Source organism: Entamoeba histolytica, genomic scaffold, assembly GCF_000208925.1.
Source record: "Entamoeba histolytica HM-1:IMSS scf_1104750517873 genomic scaffold, whole genome shotgun sequence".
Classification (NCBI taxonomy): Eukaryota; Evosea; order Mastigamoebida; family Endamoebidae; genus Entamoeba; species Entamoeba histolytica.
In genome coordinates, this window is record NW_001914873.1 from 12,221 (window position 1) to 37,879 (window position 25,659).

General features: G+C 23.6%; 14 protein-coding genes across 14 annotated transcripts, besides 5 other annotated features; 7 read left to right on the forward strand and 7 right to left on the reverse strand.

Annotated features, from left to right (window-relative positions):
- Positions 1 to 855: 855 nt before the first annotated feature.
- Positions 856 to 1,099: a repeat region.
- Positions 1,100 to 1,171: 72 nt separating this feature from the next.
- Positions 1,172 to 1,694: a repeat region.
- Positions 1,695 to 1,991: 297 nt separating this feature from the next.
- EHI_103260 (iron-sulfur flavoprotein, putative) lies at positions 1,992 to 2,593 on the forward strand (the record flags this gene model as incomplete). Its single annotated transcript, XM_001913434.1, has 1 exon — positions 1,992 to 2,593. One exon carries the CDS (start codon positions 1,992 to 1,994, stop codon positions 2,589 to 2,591), a length of 600 nt encoding a protein of 199 aa, XP_001913469.1. The 3' UTR covers positions 2,592 to 2,593.
- A 2,558-nt stretch (positions 2,594 to 5,151) lies between these two features.
- On the reverse strand, positions 5,152 to 6,753 carry EHI_103270 (T-complex protein 1 beta subunit, putative; the record flags this gene model as incomplete). Its single annotated transcript, XM_647344.1, has 1 exon — positions 5,152 to 6,753. One exon carries the CDS (start codon positions 6,751 to 6,753, stop codon positions 5,152 to 5,154), a length of 1,602 nt encoding a protein of 533 aa, XP_652436.1.
- A 2,199-nt stretch (positions 6,754 to 8,952) lies between these two features.
- EHI_103280 (uncharacterized protein) lies at positions 8,953 to 9,456 on the forward strand (the record flags this gene model as incomplete). Its single annotated transcript, XM_647343.1, has 1 exon — positions 8,953 to 9,456. The coding sequence occupies one exon, from the start codon at positions 8,953 to 8,955 to the stop codon at positions 9,454 to 9,456; it is 504 nt and encodes a 167-aa protein (XP_652435.1).
- A 307-nt stretch (positions 9,457 to 9,763) lies between these two features.
- On the forward strand, positions 9,764 to 11,422 carry EHI_103290 (protein kinase domain containing protein; the record flags this gene model as incomplete). The annotated part of the gene is made up of 1 exon (XM_647342.1): positions 9,764 to 11,422. One exon carries the CDS (start codon positions 9,764 to 9,766, stop codon positions 11,420 to 11,422), a length of 1,659 nt encoding a protein of 552 aa, XP_652434.1.
- A 395-nt stretch (positions 11,423 to 11,817) lies between these two features.
- EHI_103300 (translation initiation factor eIF-1A, putative) lies at positions 11,818 to 12,333 on the reverse strand (the record flags this gene model as incomplete). The annotated part of the gene is made up of 1 exon (XM_647341.1): positions 11,818 to 12,333. The coding sequence occupies one exon, from the start codon at positions 12,331 to 12,333 to the stop codon at positions 11,818 to 11,820; it is 516 nt and encodes a 171-aa protein (XP_652433.1).
- A 342-nt stretch (positions 12,334 to 12,675) lies between these two features.
- EHI_103310 (60S ribosomal protein L7a, putative) lies at positions 12,676 to 13,536 on the forward strand (the record flags this gene model as incomplete). Its single annotated transcript, XM_647340.1, has 1 exon — positions 12,676 to 13,536. One exon carries the CDS (start codon positions 12,676 to 12,678, stop codon positions 13,534 to 13,536), a length of 861 nt encoding a protein of 286 aa, XP_652432.1.
- A 92-nt stretch (positions 13,537 to 13,628) lies between these two features.
- EHI_103320 (uncharacterized protein) lies at positions 13,629 to 14,261 on the forward strand (the record flags this gene model as incomplete). The annotated part of the gene is made up of 1 exon (XM_001913435.1): positions 13,629 to 14,261. One exon carries the CDS (start codon positions 13,629 to 13,631, stop codon positions 14,259 to 14,261), a length of 633 nt encoding a protein of 210 aa, XP_001913470.1.
- A 372-nt stretch (positions 14,262 to 14,633) lies between these two features.
- Positions 14,634 to 14,933: a repeat region.
- Positions 14,934 to 14,936: 3 nt separating this feature from the next.
- Positions 14,937 to 15,485: a repeat region.
- A 1-nt stretch (position 15,486) lies between these two features.
- Positions 15,487 to 16,766: a repeat region.
- A 292-nt stretch (positions 16,767 to 17,058) lies between these two features.
- EHI_103330 (mannosyltransferase, putative) lies at positions 17,059 to 18,222 on the forward strand (the record flags this gene model as incomplete). Its single annotated transcript, XM_647339.1, is given in 2 exon segments — positions 17,059 to 17,727; positions 17,737 to 18,222. Coding segments are annotated over 2 exon segments (1,155 nt in total).
- A 5-nt stretch (positions 18,223 to 18,227) lies between these two features.
- Positions 18,228 to 18,563, reverse strand: EHI_103340 (uncharacterized protein; the record flags this gene model as incomplete). Its single annotated transcript, XM_647338.1, has 1 exon — positions 18,228 to 18,563. The coding sequence occupies one exon, from the start codon at positions 18,561 to 18,563 to the stop codon at positions 18,228 to 18,230; it is 336 nt and encodes a 111-aa protein (XP_652430.1).
- A 94-nt stretch (positions 18,564 to 18,657) lies between these two features.
- EHI_103350 (uncharacterized protein) lies at positions 18,658 to 20,391 on the reverse strand (the record flags this gene model as incomplete). Its single annotated transcript, XM_647337.1, has 3 exons — positions 18,658 to 20,075; positions 20,135 to 20,261; positions 20,317 to 20,391. The coding sequence occupies 3 exons, from the start codon at positions 20,389 to 20,391 to the stop codon at positions 18,658 to 18,660; spliced, it is 1,620 nt and encodes a 539-aa protein (XP_652429.1).
- A 108-nt stretch (positions 20,392 to 20,499) lies between these two features.
- On the reverse strand, positions 20,500 to 22,049 carry EHI_103360 (uncharacterized protein; the record flags this gene model as incomplete). The annotated part of the gene is made up of 3 exons (XM_647336.1): positions 20,500 to 21,731; positions 21,796 to 21,922; positions 21,975 to 22,049. The coding sequence occupies 3 exons, from the start codon at positions 22,047 to 22,049 to the stop codon at positions 20,500 to 20,502; spliced, it is 1,434 nt and encodes a 477-aa protein (XP_652428.1).
- Positions 22,050 to 22,257: 208 nt separating this feature from the next.
- Positions 22,258 to 22,770, reverse strand: EHI_103370 (uncharacterized protein; the record flags this gene model as incomplete). The annotated part of the gene is made up of 3 exons (XM_647335.2): positions 22,258 to 22,297; positions 22,371 to 22,531; positions 22,576 to 22,770. 3 exons carry the CDS (start codon positions 22,768 to 22,770, stop codon positions 22,258 to 22,260), a joined length of 396 nt encoding a protein of 131 aa, XP_652427.2.
- A 112-nt stretch (positions 22,771 to 22,882) lies between these two features.
- EHI_103380 (uncharacterized protein) lies at positions 22,883 to 23,737 on the reverse strand (the record flags this gene model as incomplete). The annotated part of the gene is made up of 1 exon (XM_647334.1): positions 22,883 to 23,737. The coding sequence occupies one exon, from the start codon at positions 23,735 to 23,737 to the stop codon at positions 22,883 to 22,885; it is 855 nt and encodes a 284-aa protein (XP_652426.1).
- Positions 23,738 to 24,729: 992 nt separating this feature from the next.
- On the forward strand, positions 24,730 to 25,398 carry EHI_103390 (uncharacterized protein; the record flags this gene model as incomplete). Its single annotated transcript, XM_647333.1, has 1 exon — positions 24,730 to 25,398. The coding sequence occupies one exon, from the start codon at positions 24,730 to 24,732 to the stop codon at positions 25,396 to 25,398; it is 669 nt and encodes a 222-aa protein (XP_652425.1).
- Between the last annotated feature and the right edge of the window lie 261 nt (positions 25,399 to 25,659).

The following is a 25,659-nucleotide window of genomic DNA, read 5'->3' on the forward strand; positions in this document are numbered from 1 at the left end:
CTAAATATGACATTGTTTGATTTAGTGAAGTTGATGTTATTAAATTTATTATGGTAGTACTCAAATAAACAAGAATAGTCAAATGAAGAAAATACACAATATTCATAACATCTTACATTCATTGAATTGAATGAATACTCATTAGAACATAACAATACAACGATTTGATGTAGAAAAATAGTGAATTGAACGAAAATAAGAATGATTTGATATTCAAAAGATATTAAACAACAAACTAAAAAGAAAATGGTCAAATGTCTTCAATAAAAGATATTCAAAACGTTGTTGTAGTGTTAATAATGAATTATCAACTAAATTCAATAAATAAACAAAGAAATTGTTAATGAATAAAATATACATCATTATATTAAAGTATTCAATTAAATCATTAAAGTATTAAGATGTATTTGTTTATTTAATCACTGCCAATGAGACAATGTGTATAAGATAAAATATATGTTATTGTCAATGAATATTGAGATAATTTAACTTTATTTTATTCATTAGCAAATGAAATATTCATATTATGATAAGTTCATAGTACTAATTATATCACACAGTTATACAAAAACATCAGTTAAAATATCAATAATGATTCTGTGAACATTTAATATGAATTATACAAAAATAAATATGAAAATAATAATCAAATAATGCAGTATGTTAATGTCTCTTCATAGTAACATTATTTATAATGAAAAAACAACGATATTCTTTGCTATTTCATTGAAAGTGACAGAAACTAACTATCAACAAAACAAAAAAAAACAGAAAATTAAAGACAATGAGATTGTCAATGAATAATGAACATAATAAATAATTCAAACTCTTTCTACAACATATCTTTGAATAGATAATAAATAAATTATTATTTATTTAATAGTTATATTTTCATCATATTGAGAAGTGAATGTTTCACTTTATTCGTCATGATTTATTTCTTGTGAACTGATGTTTTTCAACCATCATTAATATAAATATTCTTCATTTAAGTTGTTATTTAGTTTTGAATTTAATGATTATTAAAACCCACCATTCTTTATTTTATTATTTTATGTTGAATATATCTAATAACAGTATGATTATGTTTCATTTCATTGATTATCATCATTCATTTATCACTTTGTCTTAATAATACCAATACATTCAATTCAAAATTATTATGAATAATTAAAAATTACTTAATTAAGTGTTAATAGATTTTTCATATATTCTTCCTAGTTTAGCCGAGATTAATCCCTGAGTTATTTGTTTTTTAAAAAGAGTAATCTTTTTCTTTAACTTATCATTTATGTTTTTCTTGCAAATTGAGAAAATCACTTCTTTGCTTTATTTTTTCTTATTAATGTCTTCTCATCCTTCTTCTGCTTATTTCTTCTTTTTAACCTTTTGTTTATTTTCTATCTTAATTTTAAACATTTTCTTTTTCCTTTTTTCTTAATTTTATGAATGAGAGAAGAGAGTATTTCATTCCCATTATATTATTATGTTTAATTTTCTTTTAGTCTTACCCACACTTCAGTACTTCCTTATATTACACCATGTAATATTCTATCATAATATCATGCTACACCCTTTGCAGCATTCCCTAATACATTTCTAATTTAAATACACCGTCATAACCAGAAAATAACAAAGAGAGTTAAAACATCAATTATATTAATGTTTGTGTGGTGTTTTAGACATGCCACACTCTTTCTTATTTCTTTAAAAAAAAGAAAAAATAAACCAATGGAATTAATCTATTAATAAAGATTCTAAAAAATTCATCTGGCAAAAGAATTTTTCTAAAAACGTCGAAACTAATCTTAATTGATCGAACATTGTCTTGAGTTTTTTTAATGAATGTTTTGTTATTGGATTTTGGTTTGAAAACTATTATTTAGTACATCATCTTAAACGAATTGATTTTTTTATTGAGCTCTGTACTAATAATAGAAAGACTAAATCGTATTTAAACTGTTTTCTAATGAACTTATTTCATCAAATTAATGGTTGCTAAAGTTCTTGTTCTTCTTGGTACTCTTAGAGCAAATTCTAATAGTGCTGCTTATGCAAATGCTTTTATTGAAGGACTTAAATCAAAGATGGAAATTGATGTAAAAATCATTAATTTAACAAAGAAAGCAGTTGGTGGATGTAGTGAATGTTTTGCTTGTGTTCCTCACAAAGAATTGTTTTGTACAGAAAAAGATGAATTTATAGAAATAGCAAATGAATTTCTTAATGCAGACATTGTTTTATTTGCACATCCAGTATTTTGGCTTTCAATTCCTGGAGAAGTTAAGAATTTTATTGATAGAATGATTTGTGTATTTGACTTTGATACTAATACATGCAAAGATTCATTTAAAGAGAATTTTGGAAAGAAATATGTTGTTTGTATGCCAAATTGTAGAAGAACAACAAAAGAAACTGCTGTGAATGCTGAAAAGCCTATTGAATGTTTTTGTGAAATGTATGGCATTCCATATTCTAGTGTTTATTTATTTGCAAATAATATGGATGTGACACAAAACGTTCAACAAAAAGAAACTGCAAAGAAAGCAGGAATTGAATGTGGTGAGAAATTAATGAAACAGAACAATTAATTTTAATTTAATTTTTCATTAAAAATTGATTATATTCTTATTTTTAATGTTTTATACCATTTATTTTATAAACAATATATTAATTGGAATATGTTTTATGATGTTGTTACTATTATTGATATTTTCATTCAATCTAATTTGTTTGTGTCTTTATTTTGTTCTATTTATCATTTGTTCAGAATAAATATAACATAACACATATAATATAAAGAAGAATATAAGTAATTACACAAACCAAATAGTTAATTCAAAAGAAAAACCAAAACAATATTCTGTATAAATAAACGTATTTAAATAAATAAGTTGATGAAGATATTATTTTTCGATAAAATATCAAATAAAAATAAAAAGAAATAATCTGTAACATGACATTGAGAGTATGAATTGAACAATAGACTTTATTATTTTTGTTGAAATTCAAAATAATGTATATTCTCTAAAGAAATAATGCTAATTTCTAGAAATGAAAATCAAAGAATATACATAAATACAAAATAATGAAATAAGAAAATAAAAATAATGAAATGAAACAAGAAATGTTTAAACAAATAAATTATAAATCAAGAAAAATAAAAAACAAGAAAATAAATTTTAACTGATTAAAAGAATGAAAAATAGTTAAAAATAATATAAAGAATACATAGCAAAAAGCGTATTAAACTATATTGAATGATGTAAAATTCATCATTCATTTAAAAACTGAATAAGGAATAAAATAAAAAAGTGAAAATAATAACTCACAACAATATATTAATGAAATTCAATATTATTAAGAAATGATTTGAAATAACTTATTGTAATTTCTATTCTATCAGAATAATTGAAGTAATTAATAACTTAAAAAGAATAATGAGATGAAAATAAAAGACAACAATAAACTATTTAGTTATACTAAAAGTATTGTAAAATCAAATTAACAAAACATAAAAACAATATTATTAGAAGTTCACAAACAAATAAAAATAATTGGCACGAAAATTAGCAAAGAAATAATGCATCTAAATAATTTACAAAAAAGAAAAAAGATGCAAAAAAATTTGCATCAATAGAATTTTCCATTTATTATATTTTGCTCCTAAAATAAAAATAAAAAAAATATGATAAATATACAATCTGTATATATTTATGTTTATATTTTATCATCATTTGTATTCATTTTGTATGAAATATTAATGAAATAAATGATTTGATGAATCATATTTAATTATTTTTATTCTTTTTATTCTTTTATTTATATGTTATTTATCTATCGTATTTTTATATATTTATTTCTCTGTTTATATTATTTATCTATCATCTTCTTATTATCTATATATTATTATATTATTATATTCTTCTTATTTTATGTTTTTTATGTTTATATTATTTAGATTTTCTTATTGTTATTCTTTTCTATTTAGATATATTTGTTTATTCATCCTTATCATTTTTATATTCTTATCATTTATATCTACTTTCATTTTATATTTATTCTCTTTTGATTTATATTATTTTTATATTTTATACTTTGATTTTATTATTATATCATTGACTATCATTTCTCATTTTATTTATCATTTATTCTTATTATTCTTTTGTTTTATATTCTATATCATATATTCATATAATTTTCATTTATATTTTATCACTTATTATATGTTATAATAACATAACACATATGATTGATTATATAATAAATATCATGATGAAATTATACATATAAATAATAAACATAAAATGAATAAAATATTTTTCAATAATAAAATAATGTTAATTATTTTACATCATTAAATTAGACACTTTTTATTGAATATTTCTCATTTCTTTTCAATAAAAAATACACCATTTATTTCATTTTTCATTTCTTATTTTATCATCTCTTTGTGATTTATTACTTTTTATATTCTTTCTCCTTTTATATTCTCTCCTTTCTACTTTTATTCTTTCATCATCTTCTACTTCTTACTTTATTTTTATTCTTTTATATCTTTCTCTTCTTTTTCAATTATTTGATTTCTTTCGTTGTTGGTTATATGATATGTTAAATATTTTTCTTCAAAATATATTTCTAATATCTGAGATATTCATTATTATTCTTGTTCATTTGTATTGTGTCATGAAATACAAACATTATTCTTTCTCTTATTCATTTATTTTTTTATCATTTAATATGATAAATACATGCTTTATTTCATTCTTGATATCATTCAAGTTATAACTCCAATCCTACTACGTATGACTCATTATAAAAGAATTTTCTAATATTATTTTCAATAACCATAATATATTCAAGTATGACATTCATTTTTAGTGTAAAGTTATTATATAACTATTTTGTCTTTATGGTTATTCATTCAAATTACTTATCATGGTCAATATAGTTGAACAACACAAACAGCTAAAGAAACAAAATCAAAAAACATAAACTCTTTATTTAATAATATTTATGTTTAAATAAATAATATGAATAATAACAAAAAACTATATGTTAAAGACAAGAAATTAAAAAGTAATTTTTATTACTACTCTATTTAAAAACAAAATACATTTAATATAATAAATAAATCAAAATTGTTTAAATTTATCTTTGTTCTCTTTTTCTAGGAGCAGCCTGAATAATATGATCAACACGAATAATCATTTCAGCAGCTTCAGTAGCAGCAGTTAAAATGTGTTTTTTCACTCTAAAAGGTTCAATAATACCAATTTGTTTCATATCAGCAATAGTACCATGTTCCATATCTAAACCAGCATTTTGAATTGAGTTATTTGCATGAGCAGCACGTAATTGAGCAACAAGATCAGCTGAGTCATAACCAGCATTATCAGCAATGATCATTGGTAGTTGTCTTAAGGCACGAGCAAAAGCCTCAACTGCTAAAGCTTTTTTGCCTTCGGTTTTTTTAGCAGCTTCTTCAACTGCTAAACTTAATTCCATTTCAACACAACCACCTCCACAAATCATTTTAGTATCTTTACGAATAATATGTAAAACACATAATGCGTCATGAAGACTTCTTTCCATTTCTCCTAATAATTGTTTAGATGGACCTCTTAATACAACAGTACAAGCTCCACCATGAGGAAATCCACTAAATCTAATTAAAGTCTCTTCACCAATCATAATTTCTTCAATACTTTTGCATGTACCTAATTTAGCTTCATCAGGATGGTCAAAAGTAGATAAAATTTCTGCACCTGATAATGCTGCAATTCTTTCAACTCCATCAAAGTCAGCATGATCAATTGAAACAATACCATTAGCGTTAAAGAATTGTTCTGGAATTGGATATATTAATTGTCTTGAAACAAAACAAGTAACTCCATGTGCTTTAATTTGTTCACATTTCTTTAACATACGACTTCTCTCAGCCTCTTCAATTTCAGCTACTTTTGAAACACTATCAACTTTAACTTTACCACTCCAAATTTTAATTCTGTCATTATCCATAGCAGTATTAGCAACCATGATTTTTGGATTTTCTACTTTATGTTTTTGTGCTGTTCCAAATTTCTTTTCTAATAAGAATCCATCTTCTAAATATGACTCTCTCATTTCTCCTCCAATCTTTTGGAGAATAACAACATTGTCAATGTCAGCATCTCCAATCTTTTCAATAGCATCAACTGCAATTTGTGCAAATTTTTCTTTTTCTGCTGAAAGAATTTTTGATGATAAAGTAGTACGTGCAATATCCATTAGTCTTTTTTTATATGCTTCGTGGTCACTTGAAACATCAAATTGCATAGTTTCTAATTTTTCTTGTGCAGCCTTTAAAGCAATTCTCCATCCCTCAATAATAACTTGCGGATGAATTTTTTCTGCCATTAATTTCTCTGCTTCTCTCATTAATTCTCCAGCTAATACGGTTACTGATGTTGTTCCATCTCCAACTTCTTCATCAGTTGTTTTACTCATTTCAACAAGAACTTTAGCAGCAGGGTTTTCTAATCTAACTGATTTGAGAATAGTTGCTCCATCATTAGTAACAGTAATATTATCAGCTTGTGATGAACCAATTAATATTTTATCCATTCCCATTGGTCCTAACGTTGTTTTAACTAAATCTGCAATAGCAATAGCACCTACTGTTGCAGTCATTCGTGCTGTATCACCAACAACATGTTGGGTATCACTTTTAAGTACTCGAACTGGTGTAGAATCGAATTGTGTTCCTTGCATTTGTCTTGTTGTATTTTAAATAATCAGTTCTATTTCTTTTTAAAACTTTTTTATTATATTTTTGTTATTCTTTATTATTTCTTTTACTATTTCGTTTTTTTTTTTTAGTTAAACTCTTTTTCAACTCTAATTATTTTCCTTTTAAATTTGAATTTTTAGGTTTTTGTTATTATTTCTTATTACCTCTTTTATTATTTTTCTTCTTTTATGTTTTATAAAACATTTATTATTTATTTTTATTCTTTATTGTTTTTCAAAATAATCTTGAATAAATCCTTTTCTTTCATTTAATTAATTACACACCCTTTCTAAAATATTTATCCTATTATTATAATTCTTTAAAATGATTAAAGTTTACATTTTAAATATATTTTTGATTGTTTTTAATTCTCTTAATTTCTTTTAAGTTGTATTTTTATCTTAATTTATTCTCTCTCATGTCCTTATTAATTATTCTTCTTATAATATATATCCATTTATGTCATTTGATTAAAATATTTAAGAATAATAGAATAATATGATGAATTATTAAGTAATTAAAATGAAAATACATTCACTTAAAAAATATTTAAGAAAAGAAAATGAATAAATTCATTCTAGTTAGTATAAAACACAATTAATATTTGTATTACTTCATTTAAACCAAAAGAATATTTATTGAATCTATTTCACACAAAATTTAAAATATTACAACTTTCATAACTATTTAATAATTATGTTATAACAAACAGAAGCTATTGAATATAATAATTCAGTTTGATAGAATCTATAATAAAATTAATATTTAAACTAAGTAATTCTAACTTTTAATCAATTAATTTATTATGTTAATTTAAAATAATACTATATATAACTACATCAGATAATTTAACAATAACACAACAAATCTTTTTCTGTATCTTGTTATCAATATACGCTTATAAGATATGTATAAATTAATATTTATTATAAAATATTATAGAGAAAATCATTTTTATCCTCTTAATAAGTTATTTATTAATCATAAATTTATTGGTTTTCAATATAAGTTTACTTTAAATTAAGTTTAGAATAATGATATTAGAACATTTCAATAAAATAGTACTAAAAATTAATTTAAATAAACTTATTAAGAAATTATTTTATATTTTTATTCAACTTGTTTTATTTATATATTTGAAAATCCTTAAAATGATTAAAAAATCTCTTCTTTTTTTTTAAAAATGAGACAATGAAAGAATGAATGATGTATGGTAATTGGTTTTCTCTTTAAATTTATTGGTTCTAAAAATATAAATTATTATTAATTAATAATTATTACTTTAAAATGTAAAAAGAAGTTACACTACGTATATACAATTTTTAGCAACACTATTATAATCAAATATAGAATTTATTCAAAATTATTCATATAATAAGTTATGTGTATTTAATAATAATCAAATAATTTATATAAATTCTATCTATTATAAATTTATTTGCAATTAAAAGAGTAACTTGTTATAATACTTTTATATTTATAAATTTCTGTTAACAATTATTTTCATGAAAAACTTGACATAATAATTGAAAAAAAAACAACAAGAAGTTAATAATTCTTATACTCTTTTATTTAATTAGTTTATCTCTAAAAATTATTGGAATAAATAAAAGTTACTTGTTAATCAATTTAATACAGTAGAGTAAGTTCATTAAAAGATTTAAACACTTAAAGAAGAATATGGTAGGTTAGAGTATAAATAAATCTTATTTATTCATCTACTTTATAATATCAATTCGTTCAAATAAATAAAAATAAAACAAACAATAATCATAAAATGATTAATATATCAAAAAATTAAGATAAAAAAGAATTAAAAAGAATTAAAAAGGAAATTAAAACTAATTAGTGTAGAGTTATTAAGAGGAATAAAAATAGGATAAGATAATGCTTAGTCAAACCATATTCTGTTAACAGCTTTTAAAAAAAATGTTATTACAATAATTTTCCCCCACAAAAAATTTAGTTATTATGCCTATCAACAATTTGACTATTTTCTTATTGGGAAGTGTTTATTTCCGTTCATCCAATATGCTACTTCTATCATAGCATTTTTTTTCATAATATTCTCAATATCTAGTAACTTTTTTTAACAAAAAAAAATATTTATTATCATTCAAAGAAAGTTGATTTTTACAAAAAGAAAAAAGAATTAAGAAAAAAAAAAAAGAAATGAACAAATGGAAATTGAACCATCTATTGAACAATGCTCACTTCATCGAGTTAAAAGAATTGTAATTGACTGTATTAAAGAAGACACTACTGGAAATACAAAAAATATTCAAACATTTTGGTCATTATTAAAACAAACCCTTATTGAACAAAGGCTTGTATATGATGATACAAAAGAGGTTATAAGAACTTCTAATGAAGAAAAACAATTACGTGACCTACAAATGAGAGCAGAAGAAAATCGAAAAAAAATTGAAGAAATGGTTATATCTCTCACTAAAAAAATTCAAAATACTAAACAAATCGAACAAAGAGTAGGAACAGAAGAAATAACACAACAAGATGCTATGATGTTAGAAGAAGCACTTGAAATGGTTAAACAAATGAATGAAATGAATAAAAAATCATTAAATGAATTAAAAAAAATAGAAACAGTAAAGGCACTAGGTGAAAAAGTTCGAAGAGATAGTTGTAGCTTAATACCTAAAGATAATTTAATGGAAATAAATTGAATAATTATTTTTCTTTTTAAAAATATACAACATATCATTTGTTTGCTAATAAATAATTTTTATTTGTTACTTTTGTCTTGCTTTATTAATTGAAAACTAAACAGAATATTTAAAGAAAATATATAAAAAAACTTAAACACCTAACAACAAAGAGAAAAATAAAAACAAATACGTTAAAAAGTAGATTTATCTTATTGAACTTTCTGTAAAATAGAAAAAATGGGAATAACAATTCATTCAAAACTTACAAAAAAAATTAAATTCTTCCATTCAATAATCTTAAAATTCATTTATTTAAATAATTACAATGGGAAATACTCAAATTCAACTTGGAAATCAATCAATACTCATTGAAAGAGAATTAGGAAGTGGTGGATTTGGAAAATTATATCTTGCTCATCCACAAAATAATTTATCAATTAATTATGCTTTAAAAGCACAATCTTTTTTTGACCAACAAAGATTAGATCAAATTAAAAAAGAAATTGCAATTCAAAAAAAATGTTGTCAGTGTGAATTTGTTTGTCAATTATATCTTTCTGCTGCATTTTCAAATCCAAGAAAAGAAGTATTAATGTTAATGGAATATTGTCCTTCTTCATTAGTTCAAATATTAGAAAAATCATATCCAAAAGGATTACAAGAGTCTATTGTACTTGGTATTTTCTATCAAATAGCTAATGCAATATCATTTCTTCATTCCCAAAGTCCACCTATTGTTCATAGAGATATTAAAATTGAAAATATATTGTTTTCTTCAACAAGAAAATTTAAACTCATTGATTTTGGAAGTGCAACATTTGAACCTGAATTATTAAGAAAACAAGGTGACTGTGGTACTATTGAAGAAGAAGTTAATAAAATGACTACTCCTGAATATAGAGCACCAGAATTAATTAATGTTTATGAATATCTTCCTATTGGATGTAAAAGTGATGTTTGGGCATTTGGTTGTTTAATTTATAAATGTTTAACTCTCCATACTCCATTTGAAGATAGTCCAATGAAAATTCTTGCTGTAAAATATGATTTACCAAATTGTTCTCCTCTTCTTCAAACTTTATTTAAAATGATGTTTATCAGAAACCCAGTACAACGAGCTGATATTTTTCAAGTACTTGGATTTATTACAGACGCAACTAAATTACCAAATCCTTATATTTCATTCAGAAAACCTTTCCAATTATATCACAACCAAAATGTTCAACAACCTCAACAACAATACATCAAAGATGACATAAAAATACAAAAACAGTCATGTTATCAAAATATTCAACAAAATGAAGTAAAACATAAAGATGATAATATTAAAGTAAGTGGAACAAAAACTTCTGTAATATCTAATCAACAAAATACTTCTGAAACTTCAAAAAAAACTCATGTAGAAATTAATGAAAATACAATTAATATTTGTGGTAAACTTGCAAAAGGACTACCTCGATCTCCAAGAATAGCAAATACTCATTCATCAAAACTTCCAAAAGAACCTCCAAAAACTAATGAAAGTTATCAGTCTCATGACTTTGGAACCTTTAACTTCAATGAACCTGTAAAAGTTTGTATTCCTCGTCAAAAACAAGAAACAAGTCAGTCATTTGAATTTAAAGATAAATGTTCATTTGATGAAGCAGATCAAGATAAAAAACAACTTCATACTAATCATGACTCTCATCAACAATCTCTAAAAATTTCCAAAACTAAACAACCTCATCTTTCTTCTGAACAAACAAACGAATTATCTCCTTCTCTTTTTAATTTTAATTCAACAACCCCATCATATATTCCTCAAGCAAAAGTTATTCATCAAACAACTTCTAATTCTTCATTTGATTTTGGTCAAAGTTCATTTAATTCTACTCAAAGTCAAAAGAAAGAGTTTAATTCATTTAATTTTGATTCACAACCTATGACTTCAATTCCATCACCAATGCCAAAACAAAGGATATCTTCTACTTTTGTTTTCTAATACATATTATTTCATTTATTCTCTATTTTATTTTTTTTGTGTTAATTTTTTATTTTAATCTTATTATTTTATATGACAAATACTATTATTATAGAACATGAACCTTATGGTTTGTATTGACTTCTTTTGTTTTATTTTGTTTTATTATTACTCAATTGTCAGACTATGCAGCATATGCAAAATTAGGTGTTTTTGGATATTTCTTTGTTCTTACGATTGTTTCAATACTCTTATTAGTTCTTTATGTTATTTTATTTAGAAAAAAACATGGTCCTGAAGTAACAGTTGTTAAAATGGCTTAAATTATAATTTAAAATGTTTAAAAAAAAACAAAGAACCATTAAATCATTTATTTACTCATAAGTTATTACTTATTGATTATTATAGTTATTGGTTTAAAGATCATCCAAAGTATACACTCTGTTTTGGGCTGGAACTTCATAACTATCCTCTTCTTCTTCTTCCTCTTCTCCTTCATAACTATCTTCTTCATTTATTTCATCATCAGAAATATCATCTCCAACTCCAAATTTAATTCCAACATCTTTTTTCTCTTCAACATCTTCAGCAGGTAATCTATCTGGAATTTCTTTATATTTTTTTAATTGAATAATTTCATCTGAATTATATTTCTTAATAACATCTGCTTTTCCATCTTCATATTCTCTTAATGATACTAAAATAACATCATTAACATTAATCCATACTTTTCGTTGCATTTGTCCTCGAATATGACATTGTCTTGTTTTTCCATCAAAACAATAGGCTTCAAGTCTTCCATTTCCTAACATACGTGTGACTTGACCATACTCTTGTCCTTCTTCTTTAAAAACTAATTCGTGAATTCCTCCAACATTTCCTCCTTTTCTAGCTCCACTTCTTTTTCCTCCCTTTCCTTTACTACGTGGCATTTTTACTTTTTTAGTTCTTGAATGAATCTTTTTAAACCCTAGATCATTTCTTTGTGTTTTTCTTTTTTTCTCTGTGTTTTTCTATTTTTCTTTTCTCACTACTTCATTTCATCCATCTTCTAAAAATCCTAATAATAATGACATCTCGCTCTTAAAACTGAACATAAATGAAACAAATATTTACAAACATATAACTCCATCAATTAGTCTATATTCCCTTTTAATATCATTTGTTGAATATGAGAAGAATAAAATATACTATAAATATACTATTAATTATTATTTTGCAATTATCAAAAAAATACCCTCAAGGGTTACTATCTACGCAGTCCTTTGTTACTGATGTCTGGAAAATCTAACAAACAAAAACAAGCAAAACAAACCAACCCACTTATCGTTGCCAATAAGAAGGTATTTGGAAAAGGTAATGTAGCTCATCCACGTGATTTGACTAGATATGTTAAATATCCATTATATGTCAGAATTCAAAAGGAAAAGAGATTATTAATGAAAAGATTAAAGACCCCACCAGCAGTCAATATCTTTGCCAATCATACTCTTGACAAAACTAATGCTACTCAATTATTCAAGATTCTTGATCATATTAAACCAGAAGAAAGAGCTGCTAAATTACAAAGAATTAGAGCTGCTGCTAAAGAATTAGCTGAAAAAACACAAAAAGGAGAAAAGGCTACTGCTTCAAAGAAAACTGAAAAACCAGCTACTCTTAGTTATGGTATTAATAATGTTGTTAGATTAATCGAAAGAAAACAAGCTAAATTAGTTGTTATTGCTCATGATGTTGAACCATTAGAAATGGTTGTTTATCTTCCATACCTTTGCAAGAAATTACAAGTTCCATACTGCATTGTTAAAGGAAAGGCTAGACTTGGACAATTAATTCACAGATCAACCGCTGCAGTTGTTGCTGTTACTGAAATTAAGAAAGAAGATAAAGCAGCATTTGAATCACTTGTTCAAAATGTCAAATCTATCTACTTCGAGAATGCTCATATGTACAGAGAATTCGGTGGTAGAATTAATGGATTTAAACACAATGAAAAACAAAAGAAGATTCAAAGTAAACTTAATAAAGATCTTGCTGATAAAGCTAAACAACAAGCTGCTTTAACTGTTACCACTGCTGTAGAAGAAAAAGCTGCTCCAGTTGCTGAAGAAAAGAAGGCTGACAAGACTGCTTAAATTTAATATCCCGTTATGAATGTTTCTTTATTCTTTTATTTTTAAAATATTGTTTTTTATAAATAATTTTAAACCATTTATTAATTAAGTTAATGAGTGATAAACAACTCCAACAAGAGTTACAAGAAGAATATAATAAATATCTTAGAGATGACTATAAAAAGGCTCACTCTACAAAGAAAGATTTAAACGAAATTGAAGAACATAAATTGAAAAGAAAAGAAGTTGAAACTGATTGGAATGACGATGACTTTGAAGGAGAAGAACGTGAAGATGAACTAACTGAAGAAGGGGAAATAGAACCATTTAATCTTGATAGAGAAAGAGAAGAAGGTAATTTTGATCGTGATGGTAATTACACAAAGTTTAAACGTGAGGATGGAGAAAAAGATAACTGGATTGAAATGGTAGAAAATGAAAGTAAAAGTATAAAAAATGAAAAAAGATTACAAGAAATAAAACAAAAAGAAATTGAACGTGTTAAAAAAGAAGAAGAACGTTGCAATAATGTTGAACAAAACAAACTTCAGGTATATCAACAAATCATCTCTCTGTTGTTTCCTAATGAAAATTCAAAAAAGGCTATTTGCAGGTTAAAGAAGGAAAAAAAATTAGTTGAAATGAATCAGTTAATTGACGCTTGTGGTAATCTTGTAGATATAGGTGATTATCTCATTTATGAAAAAACAAAAGAACAGCTTCAATCATTTGTTACTTCACATTAACCCTACAATTTCTGGTGCTGTACGTTACTAAGAAATAAGACAAGTTATCCATAATTTATTCATTTATTAGAACAAAGAAATACTGAGATTTTTATTTCCGTTTTTATCTTTGCTTTTGTGTTTTATTCAAGAATATAACAAACATTTTATAATTATAATTATTTTCTTTTTAATTATTTTTTTCTCATGGAAAAAGGTAGCCTATGCATATTTATAATTGAGTGATTATTATTATATTATGTATACTTATTGATGTGATAATAAGTCTTGTACCATTAAAATCCGGTGTCTTTTGATTATTTGTAACTATTTAATAAAATTAAAAAATATTAATTGTTTTGTTAAGTTTTAATTTGAGTCATAACTATATGAATATTGAGAAGTGATTATTTCAGTTTCTTCATTATCTTCTACTTTTCATTTATTTGATATGATGTAACAATTAGTTGATTCTTCGTCTATTATATTATTAGAATTTCCTGTATAAAACATTAAGTCTTTCATGTTGTTTATAATTATTGTTTATATGATTTTGGAAAAGTTTAATTTTAATTTTAGTGATTTTAATCTTCTTATAGACTCTTTATGTATTAATCCATTTATAGATAATATTACAGGTATTATTTCTACATATATTATTTCTCTATTATTTCTTATTTTCTCTTGTAATTCAGATCGAAGGTGGCACGTCTGAAACACCACACATAAACCCTAGTACAAATTCATACTTCGACTCTCCCAGTTATTATCTGGTTATGACGGTGCTTTTGAATTAGGAATGTATTAGGGAATGCTGCAAAGGGTGCAGCAAGAGAATACAGTAGAATATTACATGGATGTAATCTAAGAATCTACTGAAGTGTGGGTATGACTAAAAGAAGATTAGTCAAAGTAAGACTAAAAAGAAGATTAGTCAAAGTAATACAGTAGTAATAAAATGATTCCTTCTCCCATTCATAAAATAAGAAAAATGAAATTCCTTAAAATTAAGGCAGAAAACAAACAAAGGCTTAAAAAGAAGAAATAAGCAGAAGAAGTTTGAAAAAACCTTAATAGGAAAAATAAAGCAAAGAAGTGCTTTCCTCATTTTGCAAGAAAAACATAAAGAATAGGTTTAACAAAGAGATTACTCTTTTTTAATAATAAGCTCAGGGATGGGATTAGTCTCCCCTGAGCTAGGAAGAATAGATGAAAATTCTATTAATACTTAATTAATTACTTTTTCTTCTTATTTTCTCTTGTAATTCTTTGTACTTATTTATTTTATGAATATAATTTAATTCTAAATTATTATCTTGACATATAGCAACATCTATGATATATCCTTTCTTTTCTTTCATATTTTGATAATATATATCTGGTCTTCTATCATTGAATGAATTGTAATTAACTATTAAATCTTTATTGTAAGTTACAATCATTTTATCATTATTAATACATTTAGGAGGATTATTAAAATCAATAAATCAAATTCATTAAAATGTGTAATTAATAAATGTTTAAATATTTGCTTACAAACATAATCATATTTTGATATTTGATTCTTTTTTATTACAGGACATCCTAACAGTATATGATTAATAGATGCAATTGTGTTATGACAATGTTTACAATATTTTAAATCATCATTTTGGAGTATTTTAGATTTAATACTTCCTGTCATACTTACTCCTTCTTGCATTTTTACTACTTGGAGGAATTGATTTCTTTTTATATTTAATGACATCCAAGTGGCTACTGTTAATTTCTTATCATTGAAAGTGCCATTTGCACATCTTATATATTCACCACATTTCTTTTCTTTCCATTCTTTTAAATATCATTTAATTCATTATTTACCCATTCAAATATTTCCTTTACATTGTGCTTTCTTTCATTTAATTCTATTACATTCATTATTTCATTAAAATTAATCTTCTTACAAAATGCTTTCTTCATTCTTTTAATTATTCAATTTGGATTTTCTTTTATTGTTTCTATCATTTCTCATATTCATATGTTTGATCTCCACTTATATTTTAAATATATTCTTAATAATTCTTTACCACATTCATCTCTTGCTGACATTAATCCTAATCCCAATTCATTTATTTTAACATATAATCTACTTTTTGGAATATTTCTACTATATAATTGGAATTGTATTAATGATTTTCTTATTTGTTTATCTATCTTCTCCAATTCTCCTAGTTTCCATGGGACAATACTAAATCCATATCTTAATTTGGAGATTATATCACTATTAATCTTTCTTATTGTATTGAGGCTGCTATACTTCATAGTATTTAATGATGATAAAATAGAAGATACATCATTTAATATTCTTGTACAATATTTGTTGATATTTACTTTATCTCATATTTCAATACCAAGGTATTTATAAGGGTTATCATTAGTTACTCTTGGTAGTTAAGCTAATTCACCATTTATTTGACTATTAATATTAGTCATTATCCCACTCTTTTCTACATTAATTTTTAATCATACTCAATTAATTATTTCTTTTCAAAATAAAAATAAAGTGAGTTTTTGAAGAAATTATTTACTTATCAAAAAAAGCAACGTAGTAATTTAAAAATATAAATTCTAATAATATCAATTCAAAATAATGTGTTAGTGTTTGTTTAGTTATTATTAACAACATAAAATAAAGAGTTGTATTATCTTAAATAAGAGCTTAAAAACATGAAAATCCAAGGTTTTTGTTTTATGAAAAAACATACAAATACAGGAATTGTCTTTTTTACTTAAAGCTTTTGGAATTAGTTTATTTTTCCTTAGTGCATTAAGAATTAGAATGGGGTTAATAGTCTATGGAATGTATCAAGACCAAAAATTTAATGTAAGATATACTGATATTGATTATGATGTATATAATGATGCATCAAGATATTTGGTTAATGGAGAATCTCCTTATAGAAGAGCTACTTATAGATATACACCATTATTAGCAGAGATATTAACCCTAGATATTCTTTTAAATGAACAATTTGGAAAAATATTATTTAGTATATTTGATATTATTATTGCTTGTATTCAATTTAATTTATTAAGACAAACAAATTCATTTATTATGTCATTATTATATACTGCTATTTGGGCATTTAATCCAATGTCAATTGTTATTTCAACAAGAGGAAATGCTGAAGCTGTAGTATGTTTATTTGTTATTTTAACATTTTATTTCTTATATAAAAGAAAAATATGGTTATGTTCATTATTCTTTGGATTATCTATTCATATGAAGATTTATCCAGTATTATATTCACTTCCATTATTCTTTTGTTTATCTAATTTTTATCCGAGTAAATCATTCTTTACTAAAGAACGATTAATTGCAGTATTTGGAACTGCTTTTGTTTTAATAGGATTAACAGGATATTATTATTATCGTTATGGATTTGAATTTCTTTGGGAAACTTATTTATATCATGGAACACGTACAGATCATAGACATAATTTATCAGTCTATTAGTATTATCTATCATTATCATTTGATTTCCCTAAATCAACAATACAATCATTAATTTCTTTCCTTCCACAAATATTTTGTTTAATTGCAATTGGATTTAGATATTGTAAAAAAGATATTATTTTCTGTTGTTATCTTATGACATGTATTTTTGTTGCATTTAATAAAGTATATACAATGCAATATTTCATTTGGTGGTTTGTTTTACTTCCATTTGTAGTACCAAAAATAATCGAAGGAGCATTACATCATATCTTTTTAACAATATTTGTAATTTTACAATATATCGCATCTTATGGTATTTGGCTTTATTATGGATATGAACTTGAATTTAAAGGAAAAAATTCAATGTTTAATATCTTCATTGCTGGAATCATTGTGTTTATTGCTAATATTATATTAATTATATGGCATATTTACGTATATTCACTCAGTGATTCATTAAGAAAACAAAAACAAGTAAATCTAAATGAGTTTTTATTTATTTAAGATTTTTAAAGCATTTTTTCACGATCACTTTCTGTTATTACATCACACATATAACTTACAGTATCATCATTACTAACAAGTAGATGTTCAGTAAAGGTTAATGTTACTGTTCCTTTTCCTTTAAGCATAAATGATACATTCTTATCAATTGGAAGTAAATACTCACTACTTCCACTTCCATTCATACGACAAATTCTCATTGGCTTTTTACCTTCTGGAACAATAAATACAACAATACTATCATCACCTGAATATGAAATTGTCCGAAGAATGTATTGACTATGAACTGTAGTAATTTTAAGTGGTTTTTTATTATTTAAATTAAAAGAAACAATTTTCATAAAATGGAAGAATAATTAATAAACAAAGTTCTGAAATAAATAGATAAGTTAAAAAAACCCTTTTTAATGAATTATTAAATAATATAATAAAGAGTTAATTAATTTCAGAATTGTTATCTCTCAAATTTGTTGTGGAAGTGCTCAAAGATAAACTTGATATTTCACTTGTTAAATCCCCACCAACTTCTTTTTTTCTTTTCTTTTCTTCTTTTTTTTCTTTTTTCAATACTTTCTTTAATTCTTTCTTTCTTTTTTCTTCTTCACGAGTTTCTTTAAATTCTTTCCAATTTGAACTCCATTCTTTTTTTATTTGTTTCTTTTTCTCTTTCATTTGTTCAATACGTTTTTCTCTTATTTTTTTAAGTGATTCCATTCTTTCTTTATGTTTTTTTTCCATACCTTCAAACACATTTTTAAGAGAAGAATCACTTAAAGAAGATTTCTTTTTTTGATTTGATTTTAATTCACTTGAACCGAAAGAAAGATTTGATGATTTTAAATCATCCTTTGATATTCCATGAACCTCTTTTCCTTTTTTTAATTCATTTAGTCGTTCTAATAATAATTGATTCTTTCTTTTCTTTTCTTCTAATTCATAAAATTTTTCATCATATTCTTCCTTTATTTCATAAAACTGCTCTTCAATTTTATCAGCCTGTCCTACACTGATATACAATTGAACATAATAGTCATGAACAAATTGATTTAATGAATGAATTAAATTTTCATAAGTATAATAATCATCAATATTACTTGTAAAAAATTCTAATGACTGATATATTTGAGAACTAATGTTATTATTTAAATATTTTTTCATTGGAAGGGCATTTGTTTTTATTAACATAACTAAATCAATAATAATTTCTGGTGTTAATTCAATAAACTTACAACTATCATCATCAGGACTATTCATTATATGTTTAGATAATAATAAATTATCAATATCAACTTCTTTATTTAACATACCTCTTAATTGATGTGCAAGAATATCATTGTCAGTTGTTTTAACACCAACAACTCTTGTAATTAATTGAGAAATAAATGTTAAAACTTTTGAATTTCTCTCATAAAAATCAATTCCAACAATTTGTTTAAAAAGTCCAATGTCATTAGAAACAATATTAGAGATACTTCTTACCATCACATTAAAAATATCATTTTTAATTAATCCTTCTTTATCTTCTACTAATTGATCAATTCTCTTAAAAACAATTTTTATTAAATGAATAAAGAATGGAGAGAATTTATTTAAAATTTCTGATTTATGGTCATGAATAATATGAAATAATTTAACCAATATCATTAAATTATTAACATACTTTTCATTATTCTCTTCTGAATAATCATCACAATTTCCATTTAATATATTAACATTAATTTTATCAATTAGTTGTTGTTGATCATAAAGTAAATGAATAATAGATTGAAAAAATTTAGGAATATATTTTAATGCAAATACATAAAAAAATATGGAAAAATACCCATCATTATTAAATAATATATTTTTATTATCTACAGTATTATTTTATTTGACAGTTTAATTAAAGTTCTATTAAATTTTTAATACAAACCTTTTGTGATAATTTGTTTGTTAAATGCCCAAATAAGTAATTCTTCTAATCTACCATGTGCATGAAAATATTTCATTAAAATTTCTGCATTCTTAATGCATTCTTTATCATTAATATTATAAATTAACTAATTAATAAATATAAAATATTAGGTATTATATTTATATGTAAATTAATCAAACATTTGAACAAATAGCAAAAACAGCACCAGATTCTTGGTTAAACAATACTTTATTAAAAGACTCAAGATCAAACATTACCAATTTAAAGTTCTATATCTAAAAAAAATAATTAGTAGTTTGAAATGAAATAAAGTTATTACTTAAATACCAAAAAACAAAGAAATGAATGAAAGGAGAAAAATGTTATTTGACATCTTTTTTTGATTTCTTTTCTTCTTCTCTTTTTCTTTTTTTTTCTTCTTTTTCCATTTTCTTTTGTTCAGCTTTTCTTTTCTTCTCAGCTTTCTTTTCACCTTGTGTTACTTTCTTAATCTCATTTTTTGTTACTAATTTTTGTTGTTGTGTACTTTCATTTAATTTTCCTTTATGACGTTCTAAATTTAATTGAGTAGTAAGTGGACCAGATGTAGAAGTTGTTGTCTTTAATAAAATATCAGAAAAATTATGAATTCCTTTTTTAATACAAAGTTGCTGTAATTGTTCTTTTAGTTTCATATTTTTTATCTTCTTTTCTTTTAATATATTATTTGATTGACCAACTTTTTCTTTAATAGAATTTAATTGTCTTAATTTACTTTCTTCTTCACTGCATACTGCTTTAAAATAGGTGTAAAATTCTCTTGAGAAAGTTTCAAAAGAACGGAGTACATTAGTGTAAATTAAGAAGTCATCAGAAGAGCAACCAGATAATGATAAAGCTTTTGATACTTCTACCCTAATTAATGGAGATAACATTCTTTTAATAGGAAGAATATTACATTTAATTAAAGAAGCTAATTCATTTGAAGACATTTGACATACTTCTTGAGTTTGTTGTTTTTCTTCATATTTTGAATGTTCTAAAATAGTTTCAATTGACATAAATTCTTCTAAATTATGTGCAACAGCAACAAGGTGCATAACATAAGGTTCATTACATTTATTAAGCATTTTCTCTAAAGTATCAGCAACAAACCCAATTTTTTCAATATATTGGTCAGTATTTTGAAATGCTCTTCTGAGCATTCTTTTATTTTTCATAAAATTAGTTACTGTTAATTTAATAATTTTACCAAATAAACTGGAATTAAATCCTTTTTTCTTATAAATTGGATTATCAAGTAATTTAGATATTCCATTTAACATTGTAAAATAATTCATTGGAATTAATCTTAAATATACTTCAAATCCATTTTTTAATATTTGAATCATTTTTAATAAGTCTTGAATATTTTTGTAATACTTTTCATTCATTTCTTTCGTATATTCATCTAAATTTCCTCTAAATAAATCAATATCAATTGAGTCAAGCATTGTACGATCTTCAAATAATGGTTTAATTACTTCTTTTGAATAATCAAAAAAATTATCAATAGCATAAAGATAATTAAATGTCGTAAAAAATCTATATGTTTCTACTTCATCTCGTGCATTTCCTACAATATAAATAACTTTTTCTCATCTAATAATTCATTATAAAAATTATTAAAAATAATAAACTTTTTTCTAGATATTCTTTTTCAAATGCCCAAATAAATAAGTCTTGCATTTTTCCATATGCAGAAAAGTATTCCATAACACATGATGCATTTTTTTGACAAAATTGATCTGTAGGATCATATATTAACTATAATATTATATTTTTCTTTTTTTTTCTTTTCTTTAAAACTAAAACAAACATTACAACAGATTGACATTAATAATCCACTGCTTGTGTCAAATAATAAATTATTGAATGCATTAGTATCAGTCATCTTATAAACAAAAAATTTAAATAACTAGTTAATCCAATACTTCTTTTATGAAATATGTTAAATTAATTTGAATAGTTTTATTATTATAATTTTATCATTTTATTGGGTTATTTTCTTTAAGAAAAAATAAAGAAAATTAATTTATTTTAAGGTTTTGTAAAATACCAAAAAAAAATATTATTAATATTGAAAATGTGTTATTTATTTTTTAAAGCAAAGTTGACGTACAAATACTTCTAACTGCTCGACTTTCTTTCGTAAATCTTTTCTAATAATTAGTATTATATTCAATCTTCTTAAATGATTTATTAAATAACAAACACTTCAGCATTTAATTCAGCAAGACCAGCAACTGATTGTTCAATTTGACTAAATCGGTTTAATAATTGATCAACAGAATCCGAATAATCTAATACTGATAAAAGAACTTGATTTGTACTTGCTTTATGAATTTCAGTTGATTTTGAAGTAGCATCAGAACACTATTAATTAATATAAAATTATCTTTAGTTTATATAAAACAAACATTTTGAAGAAATACTTGTATCTTTGCAATATAATCATCAAGTGCACTTGCACAACATGTTGTTTGTTGATGAAGTGTATGAAGATAAGCAGCAGGGTCAAGAGGTTCAAATGATGGATCTTTCAACATTTCATCTGTTGGAACTAGAGGGATAGGACTAACCCATTCTATATCATTTTGTTGTTTTTCTGACATGAAAGAATGGTTTTATAGTTTTTTTTTAAAATACAAAGAAAATAAAAAATATTAAAAATAACTATATTAAACTATTCATAAATTCTTTTTTGTTTTTATAACAAAAAAGGAATTAAAATTGTTGTTCAAGTGAAGACTTTCTTAAAAATGGGTTTGGCACTGAATTACTAATTAAATCATATTGTGTTTCTTGACTTTGAATTTGTTGGTTAAAATTAATGAATGGAATTGAATGAGAAGAATGAGAAAAGACATTTGATATTTCTTCTAAAGCTGTTATTTGTTGAGGAGATAATGATTTTAAAGAGTCAAAGAGATAATATTGATGACAACTAAAATCAAGTGAAAGCATTAATCGAATATATTTTTTTAATCCATTTTCTAATGTTTCAATTGGTTTTATTTTATTAAGATTCTTTCTAATTTGTTCCATTAATATTGAATTAGTAGCAAGAAGAGTAAATACACAAATATTTGATTCATCTGTAAGACTTGATGAATTTGAAATATTTAAATTTTCACAAATTTTTGGTTTTTTTTCATTATCTCTTTTGAAAGAATCAAATTTTAGTTTCTTTTTAGACTCAGGTTTAGAAGTAACTTTAATTGGAGCAGAAAAAAGTTTAGTAATTAATTCTTTATGATTTAAAATATCAATACGTACAATAAATAACATATCTTCATGTTGACTAGATAAAACAGTTAATTTACTTTCGATTGAAACAGAATGTGTTGTTAATTGATGTATTTTATATTTAATTGGTGAGGCATTGACAAATGGAACTAATCGTTTATCAGGAGTGTCATAAATTAATACACATTTAAATTCGCACTCTGTTAGTTGCATTGTTTCTGAACGTAATTGTATGTAAAAATTATTTTGTTTAACAACAATGTATATCTCTTTATTCCCAATAACTTGTGTCCGTGCACAAGTTTGACGCTCAATAAAAATTGATTGGTTCATATTTAATGTATTACTCTTTTGATTTAAAAGTTTTACAACTAATGTATCAAAAAATATATCATCAATAATTCAAACATTTTCTTTTGAACTTTTTTTCAAACTTCTTATCATTCTTCTTTAATTATGAAATTTCTTTGAAAATCTCTTTTATTCTAATTTAGTATTTTTATTCTTTTAATTATTATTTAAAAGATCTTTACTATTTTGTTAGATGACTCACTTCTTTTTAACTTTTATTGTAACTCTCTCAAAATAACTTCATTGTCTTCAAACTTAAAGAAAAAACCTAGAAATTTCTTAATCACATATTTTTCTTTTGAATTTTCATCATATAAATGACGTTGAAAAACTTTTCATAATAATATTCTTTTACTCCTTTTATCTTCTATAATCTCTGTTTTTTTTGTTAAATAAAAATTTCATTCACAAAAACAATATTTAAGAGTAACAAAAATATTAATCCAATAAATTTTTTCTTAACTTAAACTAATTTCACTTATAAAAAATCTTTCATTATTTTACTGATTTATTACAATCAAAAATAATGTATTTTAATTTCCATATTTCTTAATAATATAACTCTAACTTTATTATAAAAACATTTATCAGAAATTTTAAATTCACTGTTGAATATATTTCTCTTTACTTATTATCTTTAAAAAATATACAAATTGTAATTTATCAACCTAAGCTTAAATACGTTAGGATATTTAGGTACTTCATTATCATTTTTTTTAGTAAATTTAAACTTTTGAGATATTATTCAAATAGTGTTATATTCATTCAATTTTTAATTTATTCATAAAAGTTTATTAAATGGATTGTATAAATCACAGTCAAAAAAATATTACATAACGTTCTTTTCATATGTACTACTTCATATACTCCACATCTTTTATTTGATATATTAAAATATCTTCTTTTATTCTCATTAAAAAAAAAAGAAAAAAAAACTTAAAAAGGTTTGAAAGTTTTGTTTGATTATACACCTCATGACTTATGAACTTCCTGATGCTAAAACACTACGACATATACCTGACGAATATAGAAAATGTGGAGAATGTGATAAAACTAAAATTGATGAATTAAGAAGATCAACTATTTGTTGTCATATTTTATGTCAAGCATGTCTTTCAGTAAAACATGAGAAATTTACTTGTCCTAAGTGTGGGATTGAGTTATCAAAAAGTGAGTTTGTTTCATACAAAAGAGATGACTCATTAATGAAAAAAGAAAAACGAGAAAAGTTACCTAAAAACATAAAAGAATTAGACCGAGGGGATTTCAATGATACTCCAACTTATAACAACTTTTTGGAAGAAGTTGAAATACTTAATGAAAAAATGAAAACTGAAAGTGACCCTACTAAAATGGAATTATATATTAAATTAGCTGGAATTAAACCAAGAAAACACAAAGGAACAGATAAAAAAAGGCGTTTTGAAGCCCAAAGTAAAAAAGAACAAAAAAAACCTCTTCATGAACTTGCTATCAACGTTCAAACGAATGGTGGAATGATTGACCTTCATACTGAAACACCTAAAAATGTTATTTCAAAATCAAAACAAACAACTGTAGCTGATGAAATAAAGAAATTCTTTGGATACGATCCAAAATGTGTTCAATTAAAGAAAAAATATGAAGCTCTTAATTGGTTTTAAATTGAATTATTTGTGTTATTACAAAAAAAAAACAATTTATTTTAACTGTGTTATTACTACCTTCTTTAAATTAGGTAATATAATACAACAACCTTTTAATAATAATGTTTTTATTAAATAAAAGAATGTGTTAATAGTACATTCTTTTCATTAAAACAAATTTTAAATATCACAACCATCTGTTCATTGTTAAACTATTTTTTTATTTTATCTTAAAAAATGTAACAATAAAACCATATTATAATACAAAATTATAATGAA